We start from the raw sequence: 16,374 nt of genomic DNA, 5'->3' as shown, positions 1-16,374 counted from the left end.
CCTTTAACCAGGGCTGGTCTACTCAGCCAAGCAGCAAAAGACGTGGCTGACCAGCTCTGGGCTCCACTAAGAGGCCTGGACAGCAGGCAGCATCTTGGCTGCTGAGGGTGGAGATGGAGCCAACCTTACTCTTAGTGCACCCAGTTCCCACTGGACGGGAGCACCCAGGGGCTTCTGAAATCTCTGTAGGTAAGGGTTCTTGTTAGCAACAGAGCTCAAAGGGGTCCTTGTTCACGCCCGATCCAGCCATCCCCAGAGGGCTGGGCCAGCCCACATCTCCTGGGCAACTAGCTCTCCCAGTTTGTTTAGTCCTTTGAGCAGCCGAGATAAAGGCTTGTTGGGGAAGGTGTGATCTAGGGAAGCCCACTCCCCAGAGGGGGGCCCCTGCATGGTCATCTCAGCCTGAGACCCCTTGTGTCTTCCCAACCCCCTTCTCCTGGCACCTTTGCAGACAGCTGGGGTCTGGCCCTGCAGCCAGGGAAAGCTATGGCAGAGGGTGCACTCCGGGGCCCCGAGCCCCGTGGCAGTGTGGCACAGAAAAAGTGTGCACTTTCAGCTGGGGTGGAGTTTGGATTCACGCTTCACCACTTTCCAGTGATGTGGTCAGGGGCAAGGTGCTTCGCCTCTCTGGGCCTCAGTGACCTCATCTGTGTAATGGGGATGATGCCATCGCCCTTGCTGAACTGAGGGCCAGAGGAGTTCATGAGTGAGTCTTTTTCTCCCCAGAGGCTCCCTCGGCGAATAGGGTTTAACTTGGTTTGAACATTCAGAGTTCTGCCCTTTTCACGGCCCTGAGGCTCACTGGGGGTGTGGTAACCCCCGGCATTGGGCCTGACAGGCCTCCGCGGAGCCCCGGCCCTGTCAGTGACTTGTGTGGGCAAGGCTGGACCTAGCTGAGCCTCTGTTCTCCACCCATGAAGTGTAAGTAGTGCCACATTAATATCCTAAATGACATTCCCTGTGGGCCCTGGTCTTTGGGCAAACTAGGTATGGGGGGGTTCTTGTCTGGGGAGCTGGTTAACGGGCAGCTGAGGGGAGCGGACCCTCTTTGCTCTCCCCCAGACTGGGAGGGCCGCTGCCTCCCCTGCCCGAGACCCCATGTCCGGCTGGCTCGCCTGCCTGCGCACTAGCTCTGGCTGCGCCCTCAGCTCGGGTTTCCCTGTTAGGATTCACTAGAAAGGGAATCTGATGGGCCAGTTCATCTTTTCACTCTAAAGAGGCTGCTGGTCAGCTTGCAGATGCTTTGCTTGGGTCTGGAGCGCACCCGTGGTTCTGTCTGCTGCGTCCAGGGTCATTGGTACAAACGGATGTTTCGGGAAGCAGGGCCCTTGGCCCTCCACATCCCCCTTCATTTCAAAGCCGCCACAGGTAAGAGAGGGAAACTGAGCACAGTCCTGGCCCAGGTGTTCTCAGCCCAGCTCCTGGGAAATAGGGTTTGTGACTGTGCCGAGCACCTGCCCCTCCTGAGTCTTTTGCCAGGGTTGCTGAGCAGGACAGGTGGATGGGGACCCAGCGTGGCCCCCACAACTCACTGAGCCCCACCCCCGACACTGAATACGGAATTCTATGATGGGGTTTTTCTCCCTTTTTCTAGTCAGCAGAAAGGGCCAAGCACTTGTGCTAGGTATGGAATATCAGCTTAGAAAATAAGAAATGAGGTGCAGCTTCTGTGTAAGAAACAATAGAATTATTTTTTGCAAGAGGAGATTATCTTTTATCTTCAAGTTTCAGCGTATTGATCATGCGTTTGACTCTATCCACATTATTCCACTTTCCCTTCAAGAGAGGGCTTGTCGACCAGGCTCTGAGCTGTCTGTCGGGGGTGCGGCTGCAGGAGGACAGAGGGCGGCTCTCAGGAAGGACTGAGCGTGGTGTGAGCTGGCCTCTGCCACAGGGAAATCTGGTCGTCTTACTTACTTGGCACAACCTAGTAAATGTGCTTATGATCTTAACATGAGGAAGCAAGCTCTATCAACAATGTGATTCCATCTTGCCACAGATGTTCCAGTAGCTCCAGAGAGGCAGGGTGAGGACACAGGAGGGGCAGGCCCCTAGATCTGGAGCTCAGGTGGGGGGATTGACTGTGGAGGCCAGGAGGTGTATTTTGCACTCTGAGACCCAAAGGAAGGGTGGGGACAAGATTCATCCAGTGGTTTCTTAACACTGGCTACGAGTCTGAAATCACCTGAGAGATTTGAAAAGCCTGAAGCTGACCATGTGCCTATTTTATGACCCAGAAATTCCAACCCTAAGTGTTTACCCCTGGGAATGAATATTTACGTCCACCAGACAGGTGCTGGAATGTTCAGAGCAGCACTTCCATAACAGGCAAAAACTGTGCCCATTGATAGTAAAATGACTAAGTCAGTTGTAGTATGTCCATATAACGGAATTCTAAACACTAGGGAAAACGCAGTTTACAACTTTGTACACACAGCACTGCAGGAATCTCACAAATGCATTGCTGAGTGAAAGAAGCCACACAGACGAGTACGTATGTGTGTACCGTGTGATTCCACCCACGGGAAGGCCCCAGGAGGCAAAGGCAGGCTGTGTAGCTGGAAGTCAGGGTGGGGGTTATCTCCGGGGGTGGGACCAAGGCAGCAAGACTAGATGGAGCAGGAGGGCTTCCCGGGGGCTGGTCGCCAGGTGTGTTCCGTTTGTGAAATGCATTGAATTATATGCTTATTTTATGTGTGCTTTTACACACCAAAACTACTAGATCTAATATCTGAATTCAGCAAAGTTGCAGGATACAAAATTAATACACAGAAATCTGTGGCTTTCCTATACACTAAAAATGAGCTATCAGAAAGAGAAATCAGGAAAACAATTCCATTCACAATTGCATCAAAAAGAACAAAATACCTAGACGTAAACCTAACCAAGGAAGTGAAAGACCTATACCCTGAAAACTACAAGATACTCTTAAGAGAAATTAAAGAGGACACTAACAAATGGAAACTCATCCCATGCTCTTGGCTAGGAAGAATTAATATTGTCAAAATGGCCATCCTACCTAAAGCAATCTACAGATTCAATGCAGTCCCTATATAAATACCAACAACATTCTTCAATGAACTGGAACAAGTAGTTCTAAAATTCATATGGAACCACAAAAGACCCGAATAGCCAAAGCAATCCTGAGAAGGAAAAATAAAGCAGGGGGATCTTGCTCCCCAACTTCAAGCTCTACTACAAAGCCACAGTAATAAAGACAATTTGGTACTGGCACAAGAACAGACCCATAGACCAGTGAAACAAAATAAAGAGTCCAGATATTAATCCAAACATATAGGGTCGATTAATATATGATAAAGGAGCCATGGACATATAATGGGGAAATGACAGCCTCTTCAACAGATGGTGCTGGCAAAACTGGACAGCTACATGTAAGAGAATGAAACTGGATCACTCTCTAACCCCATACACAAAAGTAAATTCGAAATGGATCAAAGACCTGATGTAAGTCATGAAACCATAAAACTCTTAGAAAAAACATAGGCAAAAATCTCTTGGACATAAACACGAGCAACTTCTTCATGAACATATCTCCCTGGGCAAGGAAAACAAAAGCAAAAATGAACAAGTGGGACTATATCAAACTAAAAAAAGCTTCTTTACAGCAAAGGATACCATCAGTAGAACAAAAAGGCATCCTACAGTATGGGAGAATATATTCATAAATGACAGATCCGATGAAGGGTTGACATCCAAAATATATAGAAAGCTCACACACCTCAACAACAAAAAAAGCAAATAACCCTATTAAAAAATGGGCAGAGGATCTGAACAGACATTTCTCCAAAGAAGAAATTCAAATGGCTAACAGGCACATGAAAAGATGCTCCTCATCACTAATCATCAGAGAAATACAAATTAAAACCACAATGAGATATCACCTCACACCAGTAAGGATGGCCACCATCCAAAAGACAAACAACAAATGTTGGCGAGGTTGTGGAGAAAGGGGAACCCTCCTACACTGCTGGTGGGAATGTAAGCTAGTTCAACCATTGTGGAAAGCAGTATGGAGGTTCCTCAAAAAATTCAAAATAGAAATACCATTTGACCCAGGAATTCCACTCCTAGGAATTTACCCTAAGAATGCAGCAGCCCAGTTTGAAAAAGACAGATGCACCCCTATGTTTATTGCTGCACTATTTACAATAGCCAAGAAATGGAAGCAACCTAAGTGTCCATCAGTAGATGAATGGATAAAGAAGAGGTGGTACATATACACAATGGAATATTATTCAGCCATAAGAAGAAAACAAATCCTACCATTTGCAACAATATGGATGGAGCTGGAGGGTATTATGCTCAGTGAAATAAGCCAGGCGGAGAAAGACAAGTATCAAATGATTTCACTCATATGTGGAGTATAAGAACAAAGAAAAAACTGAAAGAGCAAAACAGCAGCAGAATCACAGAACCCAAGAATGGACTAACAGTTACCAAAGGGAAAGGGACTGGGGAGGATGGGTAGGAAGGGAGGGATAAGGGAAATAAAAAGGGGGGCATTATGATTAGCGGACATAATGTGGGGGAGGCATGGGGAGGCCTTACAACACAGAGAAGACAAGTAGTGACTCTATAGCATCTTACTACGCTGATGGACAGTGACTGTAATGGGGTTTGTGGGGGGGACTTGGTGATGGGGTGAGTCTAGTAAACATAATGTTCCTCATGTAATTGTAGATTAATGATACCAAAAAAAAAAAACGCTACATGTTGGGAAAATATTAGAAGATAATCAAAGAATTAATCAAGTGATGGTGTTTGTGTAACATACACTTTGTATAGTAGTAAAGTGATAACTTTTGTTCTAAAAAAAAATTGGGAAAATATTAGAATATAATCAAAGAATTAAGTGATAATATTTGTGTAACATATACTTTGTATTGTAGTAAAGTGATAACTTTTGTTCTAAAAAAAAAAAATTGGACAAATACCTAAATGCTACCCCCACAGGTATTAATTGGTCTGAGACAGGGCTCAGGCATCACTTTTTGTGTTTTTAAAAGGCTTTACAGGCTTCTGCTGTGTTCCCAACAGGCTATACATCAGAGTTAACAGGACAGTCTCTCTGTGTGAAGTCAGGGGTGCGCAGTGTTCCGAGTGAGTGGTCGAGGTGGAGTGGGGTAACCAGGCCGAATTCGGAGCAGCCCCCGGTTCCGGCTGCTGAGCTCCAGTGCTGACGTTCATTCCAGGACATGTCCACTCAGCTCCCTGTCCCTAGAAGGCTATTTCCCTGGTGTCTGGGTTTGTACTCTCAGGGACTTGCTGCTAAATGTGTTTTTCTGTTTGGAAGAGAAGGGCCCTCCTTGGAGCTCCCCGGGGCCCAGCGTCCTGGCTGGCTTCGGGAGCGGGTGGGCCTGTCCCTGGGCCTGGCCTTGAGAAGGGCTGGCAGGCCCCGCAGGATGCCCTAGCATCTAAGACGTCCAGGAGAAGTCAAGTTGGGGGGGTGTGGGCTCCTCGCTGGGGGGGAGATGTGCAGGGGGACCCGCCCACGTGACCGCAGGGGCCCCGCAGGCTCAGGCTGCTAGGCTAGGCTAAGCCTTCCTCTTCAGCATCGCCCCGGCCCTGCCCCTGCCCGAGGTTTGGAGGAGTCCTGGAGGGAGGTTTGCGCTGTGGTTAGGAAGGGTTGGCCATGGGGAAGAGGGCTGGGTCAACTGGCAGAGTGTTGCCTGGGCCCAGGACAGCCCAGGGAAGTGCCGCCTAGTGAGCACTGCAGGGGAGGCGGGAGGGCCCGGACTCTGCTTCCCCCACAACCCCATCACGTCCTGTCTGAGCTGCTTTAACCTTTTCTTCTGCCTCTGACCTGAGCTGCCCCTTCGGTCAGTCAACCAGCATGGGTGCCTGGCGGTGCTGGACCAGGGCTGTCTGCCTGCCCCACGGGCTAGGGCTCCTAAAGGAAGGGCCCATCTGTGGGAGACCCACATCAGATCTTGCCTGCCCCCACCCCCCCGCCCCCATGCCCCACTTCCCGCTGGGCATCAGCAGTTCTCTGTGTCTCCTTGCTCTTACTGCTTTGCTTTTTCCTCCCCCCTCCCTCTTGGGATGTCATCATTTCTGTCTGTTTCCTTCACTCACTCATTTAACAAGTGCTGGGTGCCTGCCGAGTGCAAGGATACAGAGATACAGAAGACACAGCCCTGGTGGAGTCACAGTTGACTGGGGGAGACAGATGTATGGACAGACAAGCCCAGTTGGCTGTGGTAAGTGCTAGGGCAGCAGCATGAAAGAAGGGACGAGGGACTACAGAGGAAAACTGGCCAGCTCTGCAGGGGGGATGTCAGGGAGGGCTGCACAGAGGTGGCATTTGCACTGGGGCTTAACAGATGACTGGGAATCCCACAGCAGATAAGCATGTTACCTGAGCTGCTGGTAGAGTGAATATGTCGGCATGAAGGGCCACTGTGGTGGAGGCTACGGGGCTCAGCTGGACTGCGTGGGTGAGGCTGCAAAGGGAAGCCGGAAGGTCAGGAAGGCCAGAGTTGCTGGAGAAGGAAAGTGAGGAGGAGACTGGCAGGGTCAGATCTGGGCCCAGACAGCTCTGCTGCCAGTGTGGATGTGGGAGAAGGTCAGGTATGTAAGGGCAAGGCTGGGGGCAGTGTTAGCGATCGCCGGCATTTGGGAAAAAGACGATGGTGGCCTGGGCTTACGCCAGGCAGCAGGAGCTGAGAAAGTGAATGGCATTATGGGTTAAGTACAGTAAAGGCTCTCAGGGCCTCGGGATTGACTGGTTGTGGGGCTGGAGAGGAGAATAAGTCGAGGGTTTGGGCTTGGGTAATTGTGGAGGACGGGAGCTTTCAGGGGTACTCAGTGCTCAGAAGGAAGCTGGCCTGGGGGCATGATGCTGTGCTCACCTTGGTACATCTAGACATGACAGTAATGATCATCTTTATGGCTTGGAGACCCTGATGCTACTCCACAGTCTGCCCATGGAGGTGGGGTGGGAATGGATGGGCAGGGCTCAGTCACAACCTGCACAGGAAGAGCGACAAGCTCAAGGAGGTGTAGGTGGGAACGGATGCAGGCCACCAGCAGGTGGGGGGATGCAGGCTGGTTCCCCACCCTCTGGCTCCCACCTTGGGCACTTCCTTCCTGGCCCTTGGTCCTGGGGAGCACTGCCTGACTGGTCCCTTGGTGCGTGCCCTCCCCCTGCCTTCTCATCCGGCTTTGCTCCCGTGTCTTTATTCTTACTCCCAAATAAACACTTGAGGGGAGAAGACTAATTAGTAAAAAGTCTGAATTGAAGATAATTTTGAAAGCAGAGCATTTTGGCCAATGTGTGCCGGAGTCCAGCTCCAGCGAGTCCAGGAGTCCCTGAAGGATGAACGGCGTCGGCGACTAAATGAATGAATGAGGACACAGACACTAGCAAAAGCTGATAAATCAATGGTATTTTCAAGACAGCCAGGAGGGACAGCAGATGGACTTCTAACCATCCTGTTCATCGCATGTAGAGGGGTTGCTTTTAGTTTAAAGATACTTGAAAGTCATTTTTTCCCAGCGACTGTCATTTATCACTGTTATTCTGTTCATGGGGCTGGCATGGGAAATGGGCACAGCCCTCTTTTGTTATTCTCCTGATCCATCTCTCCTCCAGCCTTACTTACGCTGTCCCCGCACGGTCATTCCTCAAGCAGCACAGGGCACTGCCCTGGGCTCGGGGGCTTCAGTGGCAGTGCGGATGATCGGAGCTCACCCACCAAGGGGGACAGGTGCCGAGAGGGAGGCTGGGGTTCGGCTGCTGTGGGCGCCACCTCAGGGGCTGGGGGAGAGCTCCCTCCATGAGGAAGTCACATTTGGACCTCAGGAACAGCTGAGTTCAGGATTCTACAGAGGCATGGTTTCCCATGCAGGTTAGATGCTGGGACCCAAGCAGGTCCAGAATCCCTCCCAGTTGGAATGCTCACTTCCCTTCTCTCGGAGCCCTTCTGTGACTCACTCCATGTCCTCCGAGCTCCTGCAACCCTGACAAGTCAAACGATGCTTTCCCGTGCCTGGGTGACAGGCCCCCTGCCTCTGAAACCATGGCCAAGCTCCTTCTCCTCCCCAGGGTCCCTGGTCCTGCAGACTGGAAGGGTGTCCCTTAGAGCAGAGCCCGTGCCCTTGTCTCCCCTGGTGGCCCAGTGGGCTCACAGGCTGCGGGTTCAAGCTCTGTAAGGGCCCCGCCTTGAGGCCTCTCCTATCAAAACACTCAAACCCAGTGAGGAACAGAGAGGTGGAAGCGATGGATAGAACCTACGACACAAAAATTAATACTGCAGACAGAACTAGAAGGCATGTGACAAATTGGGGAAAATATTCATAAAAATGATAAACTAAGGATTAATATTCTCAATAAAGAATTTATACAAATCAATAAGGGAAACATGAAGATCCTTATAGACAGTTCACAGATGACATATTTGGGTGAAAATATTTGGGAAAAAAATGTTCGACCTATCAGTAAGCAGAAATAGAAATGAAAACAATGTATTTTCACCTATGGAATTTGCAAAAGTGAGAAAAAGGTAACATCCAGTGTAAGGCCCAGGGGTGGGTAAAGGGGCACCCTCCTGTAGTGCTGATGGCCATGCCGACTAGTGTAGCATCTGGGGGGCATTTTGAATGCCGGAGTCCAGCTCCAGCGAGTCCAGGAGTCCCTGAAGGATGGACAGCGTCGGCGACTGAATGAATGAGTGAGGACACAGACACTAGCAAAAGCTGAGCCTGGCCTTTAATGAAAAGTAGTGGTTTGTTTATATACTCTTTGACTACATAAAGTTCAGGCATTGATCATTTATCTGACACATAGCGTGGTTACATGAGTTTGGAAGATGAGATTAAATCACTTGGCCTTCTTCCTAGTTATTGTGGTCAGAAAATCTTGCAAAGGTTAGGTAGGTGCCAGACTCTTGGTTTCTTTACAGATGACTATCTAAAGTTCACTATTCTATTATTTTTATGTAGGGCCCTCATTCTTTCATAGCTATACTCCCATTCTTCATTGCCAGTAGGACAGAAGGAGGCTCTCTCTAAAAGGACACGATGACCTTTTGACAGGCAGGGACAAATTTTATGGACTGTGCCTCGGACCCATTTTCAGTAAGACTTACAATGGAGATTTTTCTGATCTGGGGTTAGGTAATGCCCTGTTCTCATTTGGTTTATAATTTGCCAGGCTAGCCAAAGAATATAATTTGTTCTCTGTACCCACCTGTTGCCATTAATCACTGAATATGTCATTTGGAAGCCATGTAGGGGTGGGGGAGGGAACCTCCACCCAGGTAAATTTTCCTTATCTTTTTTTCCCATAAACTTGGGTCCAATACTCATGGGGTCTCACTTTCCCCACATTGGGGATAGTGACAAGGACAGTAGTGGTTTTTTCCAATTTCCTTTAGGGCCAGTACCTAAATTTTTCAGGGAGAATTGGAAATGGCCTCTTCCCTGAAGGGTCAGCTTGAATTGAAACCAAAATAAGCAAATTTATTAGGAGGGACATTTTGAGCAGGGGGGACATCGGGGTTGCTTCTCTGGGAAGGCCGCCGTGCAGTCCCTTCCCTCCGACTGCCCGAACTGTGTCATCAGCCTGGCGGTTCCGACCAGCTCCCGACAGATGTGGGCCTGAGAAATGTTCACTCTCCATCCACAAATTTCACTTACGAGAATCTATCCCAGGAACATGGGGAGTTTCTCATGAAATCACGTTAAGCAACTAAAGTAGGGCATACAAATGATATGATATATAACCCCACTCACATAAATTACATACTTATGCATAAATATTTTCTTCTGGTGATTTTTGAGGAATTTTTTTCCTTATGGGTGATTTTGATCACCATATTTTATATATTTTATATTTCTGATAGTTTCTATAACAAGCATAAAATAAATCAAGGGGGAAAAAAATCCCCTCTGTGAAATGGGAAATGATGGAACCAAATAAATCCAGAAATTAACTTTGGGAATCAAAGTGTCAAATCACTGGCATGACCTGTCACTTTGCAAGCCTCAGGAAATGCATGTTGATGTATATGCTAGTATCTCCATAAGGCTGCGGCAGGGCTGATTCTTGGGGGAGGTCCTTTGGCTCTTCACGGCGCGATACTGGGTACAGCCTGTCCCTGGGCAGGTCTCAGTGAACAATAGTATGGTGGGAAGGATTTAGACTAAATGATCTCAGCAGAATTGGTGACTGTTCTTGAAAGAAGAGAACTTTTATTTGCCGCAGCCAAGAGGGACTTGCCCTGGGATGTGCAGGCGCCAGGCGCCATCTCCTTCCCTGCTGAGAGACCATTGCCTCGGACCTCGTTATCTCTTCCCCACCCGTGCATTGCCCTGCTTTGGCCCTGCTTCTGGGCCACCCTCTTTTCCCATCAGCCCCTGGCCCTCTCAGTGGGGGGCTACTTTGACTGCTCAGGCTTTATTGACTCCTAGCCTGTCTGTGCTGAGGGGCAGGAAGGGTGGGGGCATCCTATGCTTTAGAGCTATTTAGCAGAGGCATGAACTTCAAAGCCGTTCAGGAGCTGACCCACTCAGGAACAGTGGGCCTCCTCCCTCCGGAGCCTTCCCTGTGGGACATTTTTGAGACTGTTTGGCTCTCAGGGCTGAGCTGCCCTGTTTGTCTGATGGGGACTGAGACCACTTGCTGGCGTGGGGCAGCCCCTTCCCTCTCAGCCCACACTCACCTGCGGACTGGCTGTGGCGTCCACTCCCACACCGTAAGCTGCATCAGCCCCTCAGCTTTGATAAGGCCTCCTGTGCTCAGCACCCTTTCCCAGAAGCTGATGGTTTCTGGTAATGCTGCCAGGGCACCGCAGAAACTTTTGCTTTCAGCTGTGAGCGAGTCTCAGTGTCCTTCCCAGTGTGCCTTCTCGAGGGTGGGGCCAGAGGCCGAACTCTGCCTGGCCCAACAGCTGCCTGGCACTCTGGATGAGGCAGATTGATTTTCCTTCCAGCTCATGCATGACATGAACTTCAGGCTTTGAGGAAACACAGGGTGTGAGCCTCCTGTCTCTCAGCTGCCCCGGAACGTCTACTTGAGCTGCTGCCTCCAGACTGGGCCATCTTCAGCCTCACCATGAGGAGCATGGCCAGGCTTGCAGCTGGCGGAGGGGCAGGGGCCGCTGCCCTGGGCATGGTAGAGCTGGTAGGAGAAGGTGTCTCCATGGACTCCCTTTCCTGATGTGGGCCTGTTTCTCCTTAGCAACCAACAGATGCACAGAAAGGTGGCTTCTCTGAAGAGTCCTGTGTCCTACACAGAGAAACTAGACAGGGTTCAGGCACCTCTGGATTCCAGGTGAGGCCCCCTCCCAGTCAGATACACTGACAGATAGAGGGTGGGAAGCCTTCAGGAGGTGACCTGTTAGAAAGGGGAACTTAAGGCTGAGTCAGAGTCCCACTCCCAGCCTAGCAGAGTCCAGGCTTTTCTGGTTACCAGCCTCCTCCCTGCCCACCTGTCCTCAGGCCAACCTGGCAGGGCAAAGGTTTGCATCTCAGCACTACCCCCTCCTCCCCAGCCCTGGTGGCCTCCAACAGGTCAGGTGAGTCTTCTGGGCTCCTCACTGCAGAGCTCCAGGCCACGGGAGGAGGCTGCAAGGAGGGCAGTCCTGCTGGGATCATGGCCCATGGCCAGGCCCCGGAGCCGTGAGTCTGACCGCGCCATGTCACCCATTCCCCAAACTGACCCCCATCCCTGTGCCTCCTGCTTATTTATTCTCGGGGCTGCTCCTCTGCTTATCCCTTGGCCAGAGAAATGTGAGAGGGTTTTTGACACCCCAGGGTGGGTGGCTCCTAAGCATCTCTGGAGGTGGAGGCTCGGGCGGAGCGTGCATCCTGCGGGGGGTGCTGCTCACAGCTGTCTGGGAGGAAGGCTCCCAGTGACCCCTTGCTGCATCCAGGAGTGCCCTTCCCGGGGCGGAGCTACATGCTCACTGTGCTTATCCCCTTGCTGAGCCCCCTAGAAAAGAGCCTGGCCTCCAATCTTTGCCCCAAGCTTCTGGCTTGAAGCCAGGGCAGAACTGGCACTGAGGATGCATGGGTAGAACTCAAGGGTTCCTTGTCTCTGGAACGGAATGTCTCCTTTGCAGTCTGCACTGGCCAGAAGGCTTGAAGGGCGAAGAGATAAAGAAGTGCAGCCAGATAGGGGTAAGTGTGTGAAGCTGACTTCTCACTGCCCACCGACAGGGGCCCTGAGTGGCCTGAATTGAGTAACTGTTTGCTCTTGGCCACCAAGCCTGTCACCAGGAAACCTGAGTGGGTGTCTACCTTCTGGGTGGGAGTGGTGTGTCCCCTCCAGTCGTAGGCTGCCTGTCAGGACCCAGTGTCACCAGGAGACAAGCTGTGCTGGGAACTCAGCCCTCCACGCCCACTGGCTGCTTAGCAGGCGGCCGAGTCCCCAGAGGGCCCCCTGATGGCTGGAGCAGGGCCCCCCTTTGCTGGTCTGATCTGCAAGCACCTCTCAGACCCAGGTTGTGTGTTTGCAGACACTACTGAGTAAATACAACCAGCAGTACCACAAGTTGTTTCAGGACGTCCCCGTGGAGGAGGTGGTTCTCAAAGGTGAGCTTTTCCCCGGTAGGCCCGGGTGCTCCCTCAGGGGCCCCCAAGGCATGATTTAGATATGGCAACTGGCTGCCCTTCGGGTGTGGTTGGTTCTTTTCCCTTCAAGAATGTGAGAAGACAGCGCTGATTTGGCATATGAAGTTGGATTGATGAAAGTGTTCTTGAGGAAATGTCAGGGCTTCCAAATCTTATTTCACTCTATGTATCCGTGACCATTGCTTCCTGTTCAGGCCTCTCACTGAGTGTGGGGAGTGTTTGCACAGTCGAGGCCCTCTCTCCAGCACAGGGCCGGACAGGAGTCCTGCCTGAGGGAGTGAGAATCCAGACTTGGGGGATGGGTCAGAAACCTGCCCGGACCCTTTGGGGCAAGGGTGAACGAAGAAGTGTCCAGTAGGCTGGTGGGTGGGGCAGTCAGACTCCTCAGGAAAAGACTGTCGGGGTGCTGGGGGAATGGGCTGTTTGGAGCCTGGGATTGCAGGGGGGGATTCTGAGGGGACAGGCCCTGAGGCTGGACTCTGTGGACAGCTGAGCGTGAGGCCCAGTCCCTGGGGCCTCCGAGTGGGCCTTGCTGTGGCAGTGTTCTTCCCTGTGTCTTCCCAGTGTGTTCCTGTGCCCTCCGGAGGGACCTCCTTCTCCAGGGCCGGCTCTACATCTCCCCCAACTGGCTCTGCTTCCATGCCAGCCTCTTTGGCAAGGACATCAAGGTAGTAACAAGCGGTAAAGGCTGCCATAACCCAGTGAGGCCCTAGCCCCAGTCCCGGGAAGAGACAGCCCTGGCCCACAGTGTGGCCCAAGTCATGCCTGTCTCTGTGTGCCGGCACTTGGCGAAGGCTCTCACTTCGAGGCATCCCACCTGGTGTCCAGGGAAGTAGCCCCACCCCTTCCAAGACGGGGGCCCTGATCTGGACTCCACCTCTCGCCTGAGCTGGCCTGAATGCCTCCAAATGCCTTCAGAAATCAGAGTGGGAGGGAGCCGAATGTGTGTCCAGGCGGTAGCTCGGGGAACCCCATGACTGGAGAAGGGGACTCACCCAAGCGGCCACCCCCGGCCTCCTGGTATAGGGTGAGAGCCCGGAGTTGCCGGGATGCCGAGGCTGGGCAGGGCAGTGGCAGAGCCGGAAGGGGAGCGCGCGGGAGAGGGTGGACGGCTCCAGCGCTCTCCCACATGGAGCCAGGCTCCTGACTCCCTGCCAGGGCCCAACGCAGGAGCAAAGAGACTGTGCCCTTGTGGCGTGTCCTGAGACAAGCATACCTCCTCCCCTCAGGTGGTCATTCCTGTGGTGTCTGTGCAAATGATCAAAAAACACAAGATGGCGCGGCTCCTTCCCAATGGCCTGGCCATCACCACCACCACCAGCCAGAAGGTCAGTGAGTCTCTGAGCCAGTGCTGGAGCCCACAGCCTGACTCTGGCCCTCTCCCAGGTCTGCACTTACCCCACCCCGTTCTGTTTTCATCCTATGTCCAGTATGTCTTTGTGTCACTGCTGTCCCGCGACAGCGTGTATGACGTGCTGAGGAGGGTCTGCACCCACCTTCAGGTATGGAGCGCAGGGGCGAGCGCTGGAGGCTGCTCAGGCCTGGACCAAGGTTTGGGGACAGGCTGTTGGGGGAGGCTGGCCCATGTGTCCAGCACAGGGAAGAGGAGCCGGGAGAGGGCAGGAACAGGCTCAGTCTCAGCGTCAGAGGCAGTCTGGGGACTGTGCGTCTACGCTTGAGGCTGGCGGGCCATCGTGTTTCTCCAGACATTTGCCCAAGTTGTGCTTTTTCCGAGTATGGACAGGACACATGGCCACTTCCCAATGTGCCTGCAAGTCTCCCTGGCCCTTGGTGAGGAAGTGGGGGTGGCAGTCGGGGAGTAGGTCGTCTTGCATTTGCCCTCTGCAGTGGCATTGACTAGGGCGCCCCCTGCAAATGCTGGGTGCTAGGCTCCACCTGACCCCCAGGGGCTCGTTTGGAGGTAAAGCTGCCTCGGAGAGCGCTCACGCTCCCCCACGCCTGACTTCAGCTGGTCCAGATGCCACGATCCCTGTCCTCTTTCCTCCTCAGCCTTCCAGCAAGAAGAGTCTGAGTGTAAGAGAACTTCCGGAGGAACCTGAGTGCGAGTCTGTGGTGAGCGCTGAGGCTGGGAGCCAAAGCCGCTGGCCTGAGGTCTCCAGGGGCCCACAGTGCACACCTGGGCGCCGGGCCCGAGAGCCAGTGGCCATGCTGTGCTAGGGGGCGGGGGGTCCCCGAGACCTGCCACACTCCATGCCATGGTCCTGGGCAGATTTGTTGACTATGGGCAGCATAGATGTGCAGCCCCCTGAACACTCCCCGGGTTGGATCCCACCCCTGTATAGACAAAGAAGCCAGTGACCTGTCCTCTTTCCCTTAGCGGAGTCAGGAGGGCCTTCGAGGGGACAGAGGTGGCCTCCAAAGCTATCACTGTAGAGTGCAGACAGGCTCATTTTAGATCTGCTAAGGTCCCAGCAGTTTCCTTTGCTGCTGGAGTTCTAGGTAGGCAGAGCTGAGTTTCTGGGGCAGGGATGGGGGTGGAAATGACCTCAGGGTGTTTGAAGCCTCCCTCGCTAACTACGAAATGGTTACCCAAGCATGCAATATGCACAGTGCCATGCAGGGGATAGAAGGTGATGCTCCCATTTTTGTGGCTGGGGACCTTAAGTGCCCCTGCCAAGGTCAGTGCTGTACTTAGGGCTGGAGCCCAGATTAGGAGTCACGATTTATCCCATCTAAGATATGTTAGAGTCCTGGCTGGCTCCCATCTGCGATCCCACTGTGGTTCTGCACTAGCAGTCTTCAAAGACATTATTCCCTGACAGAGCGGCTGGTCACAGAAAGGAGGCAGGTGGGAGGGACGGGGCTGCTATGGCAGTGGGTCTCCCCGTTCCGGGCTTTGGCTTCCATGCTTCCTGGATGACTGTTGGGTAGTATCTGGAGAAGCTCTGCTAAACGTAGTGTGGGCGCCTTATGCAAGTGAGAGTCCAGGGCCGCGGTCAGACAGCCCCTCCTGCCTTCTCAGCAGGAAGTCCTCATCCCCGAGATGAAGTGGAGAACAGTGTCCCCCCCAGACAGCATCCTTCGTGCCCCTCGGGTACCCACGGACTCCCCGGACAGCTTCTTCCCCTCCGGGAAGCCTCCAGGCTGTGGTGAGTTCAGGGGACTTGTCCGTGGCAACCGTGGCAACGACTAGGCTCCTCTTCCTCCCCCTTCTTCGAAAAGGGGTCATCACAGTGAGCAGGGCCTCTGAGAGCTCTTTCTTTCATTCTCCAAATCTGTAACGGACAGCCAGACAGCTGGACGGCCGGACGGCCGGAAGCCAAGCAGCTTCAGAGGCGGGGTGGGGCTGGGGGCTTGCCTCCTGCCCTGGGAAGACGCCTAACCGCTGTCTGGTTGCAGGAAATGCTGCCTGCGAGGAGGAGAATCTGGAGGAGCCCAGGAGGGGCCGGGAGCTGTGGCTCTGGGACTACCAGTTCCTCAGGGTCTTCATTGTGCTGTAGGTGCTGTAGGGGGGGGAGGGCAAGCTGCCTGGGGTCTGGGTGTTTGGGGCCTTGCTGTGAGGGGAGGGGAGGGTATGTCGAGTGCAGGGAAGGTTTTGACTCAACAGCAAGCTCCTGGTGGTGTCTGGAGGCTACAAAGCCGGCCCTTCTGTGGCAAGACTAAGTATCTCCAATTTTTATTCTTCCAGCCCCATAATTCAGGGTTAAGGCAATGCAGTGGGGAAGGAAGGATATGAAATTATTGAGAAAAAGAAAAGTTGCCTGGGAAGGGGGAGGGGGAGAGCTGGCAAAATTGGAGAGGGCCGTCGGGTAGAGT

At 52.8% G+C, this 16,374-nt stretch overlaps 1 protein-coding gene across 4 annotated transcripts in view; it reads left to right on the top strand.

Annotated features, from left to right (window-relative positions):
• Positions 1-16,374, top strand: part of GRAMD2A (GRAM domain containing 2A) — a 32,707-nt gene that overhangs the window by 13,743 nt on the left and 2,590 nt on the right. For 2 of the 4 annotated variants that reach the window (XM_036907837.2, XM_057488945.1), the window contains exons 2-11: positions 11,204-11,296; positions 11,464-11,643; positions 12,087-12,144; positions 12,483-12,558; positions 13,162-13,265; positions 13,827-13,925; positions 14,028-14,099; positions 14,608-14,670; positions 15,581-15,707; positions 15,958-16,054. In XM_036907837.2, coding sequence (XP_036763732.2) covers positions 11,204-11,296; positions 11,464-11,643; positions 12,087-12,144; positions 12,483-12,558; positions 13,162-13,265; positions 13,827-13,925; positions 14,028-14,099; positions 14,608-14,670; positions 15,581-15,707; positions 15,958-16,054 — 969 coding nt within the window. Of the gene's footprint in view, positions 1-6,060; positions 6,222-11,203; positions 11,297-11,463; positions 11,644-12,086; positions 12,145-12,482; positions 12,559-13,161; positions 13,266-13,826; positions 13,926-14,027; positions 14,100-14,607; positions 14,671-15,580; positions 15,708-15,957; positions 16,055-16,374 lie in introns of those variants that run through there. The other 2 variants (XM_057488946.1, XM_036907839.2) reach the window with 2 other exon arrangements.

This window comes from Manis pentadactyla, chromosome 11 (assembly GCF_030020395.1).
Source record: "Manis pentadactyla isolate mManPen7 chromosome 11, mManPen7.hap1, whole genome shotgun sequence".
Lineage (NCBI taxonomy): Eukaryota > Metazoa > Chordata > Mammalia > Pholidota > Manidae > Manis > Manis pentadactyla.
This window is presented reverse-complemented; position numbering and strand designations above follow the sequence as displayed.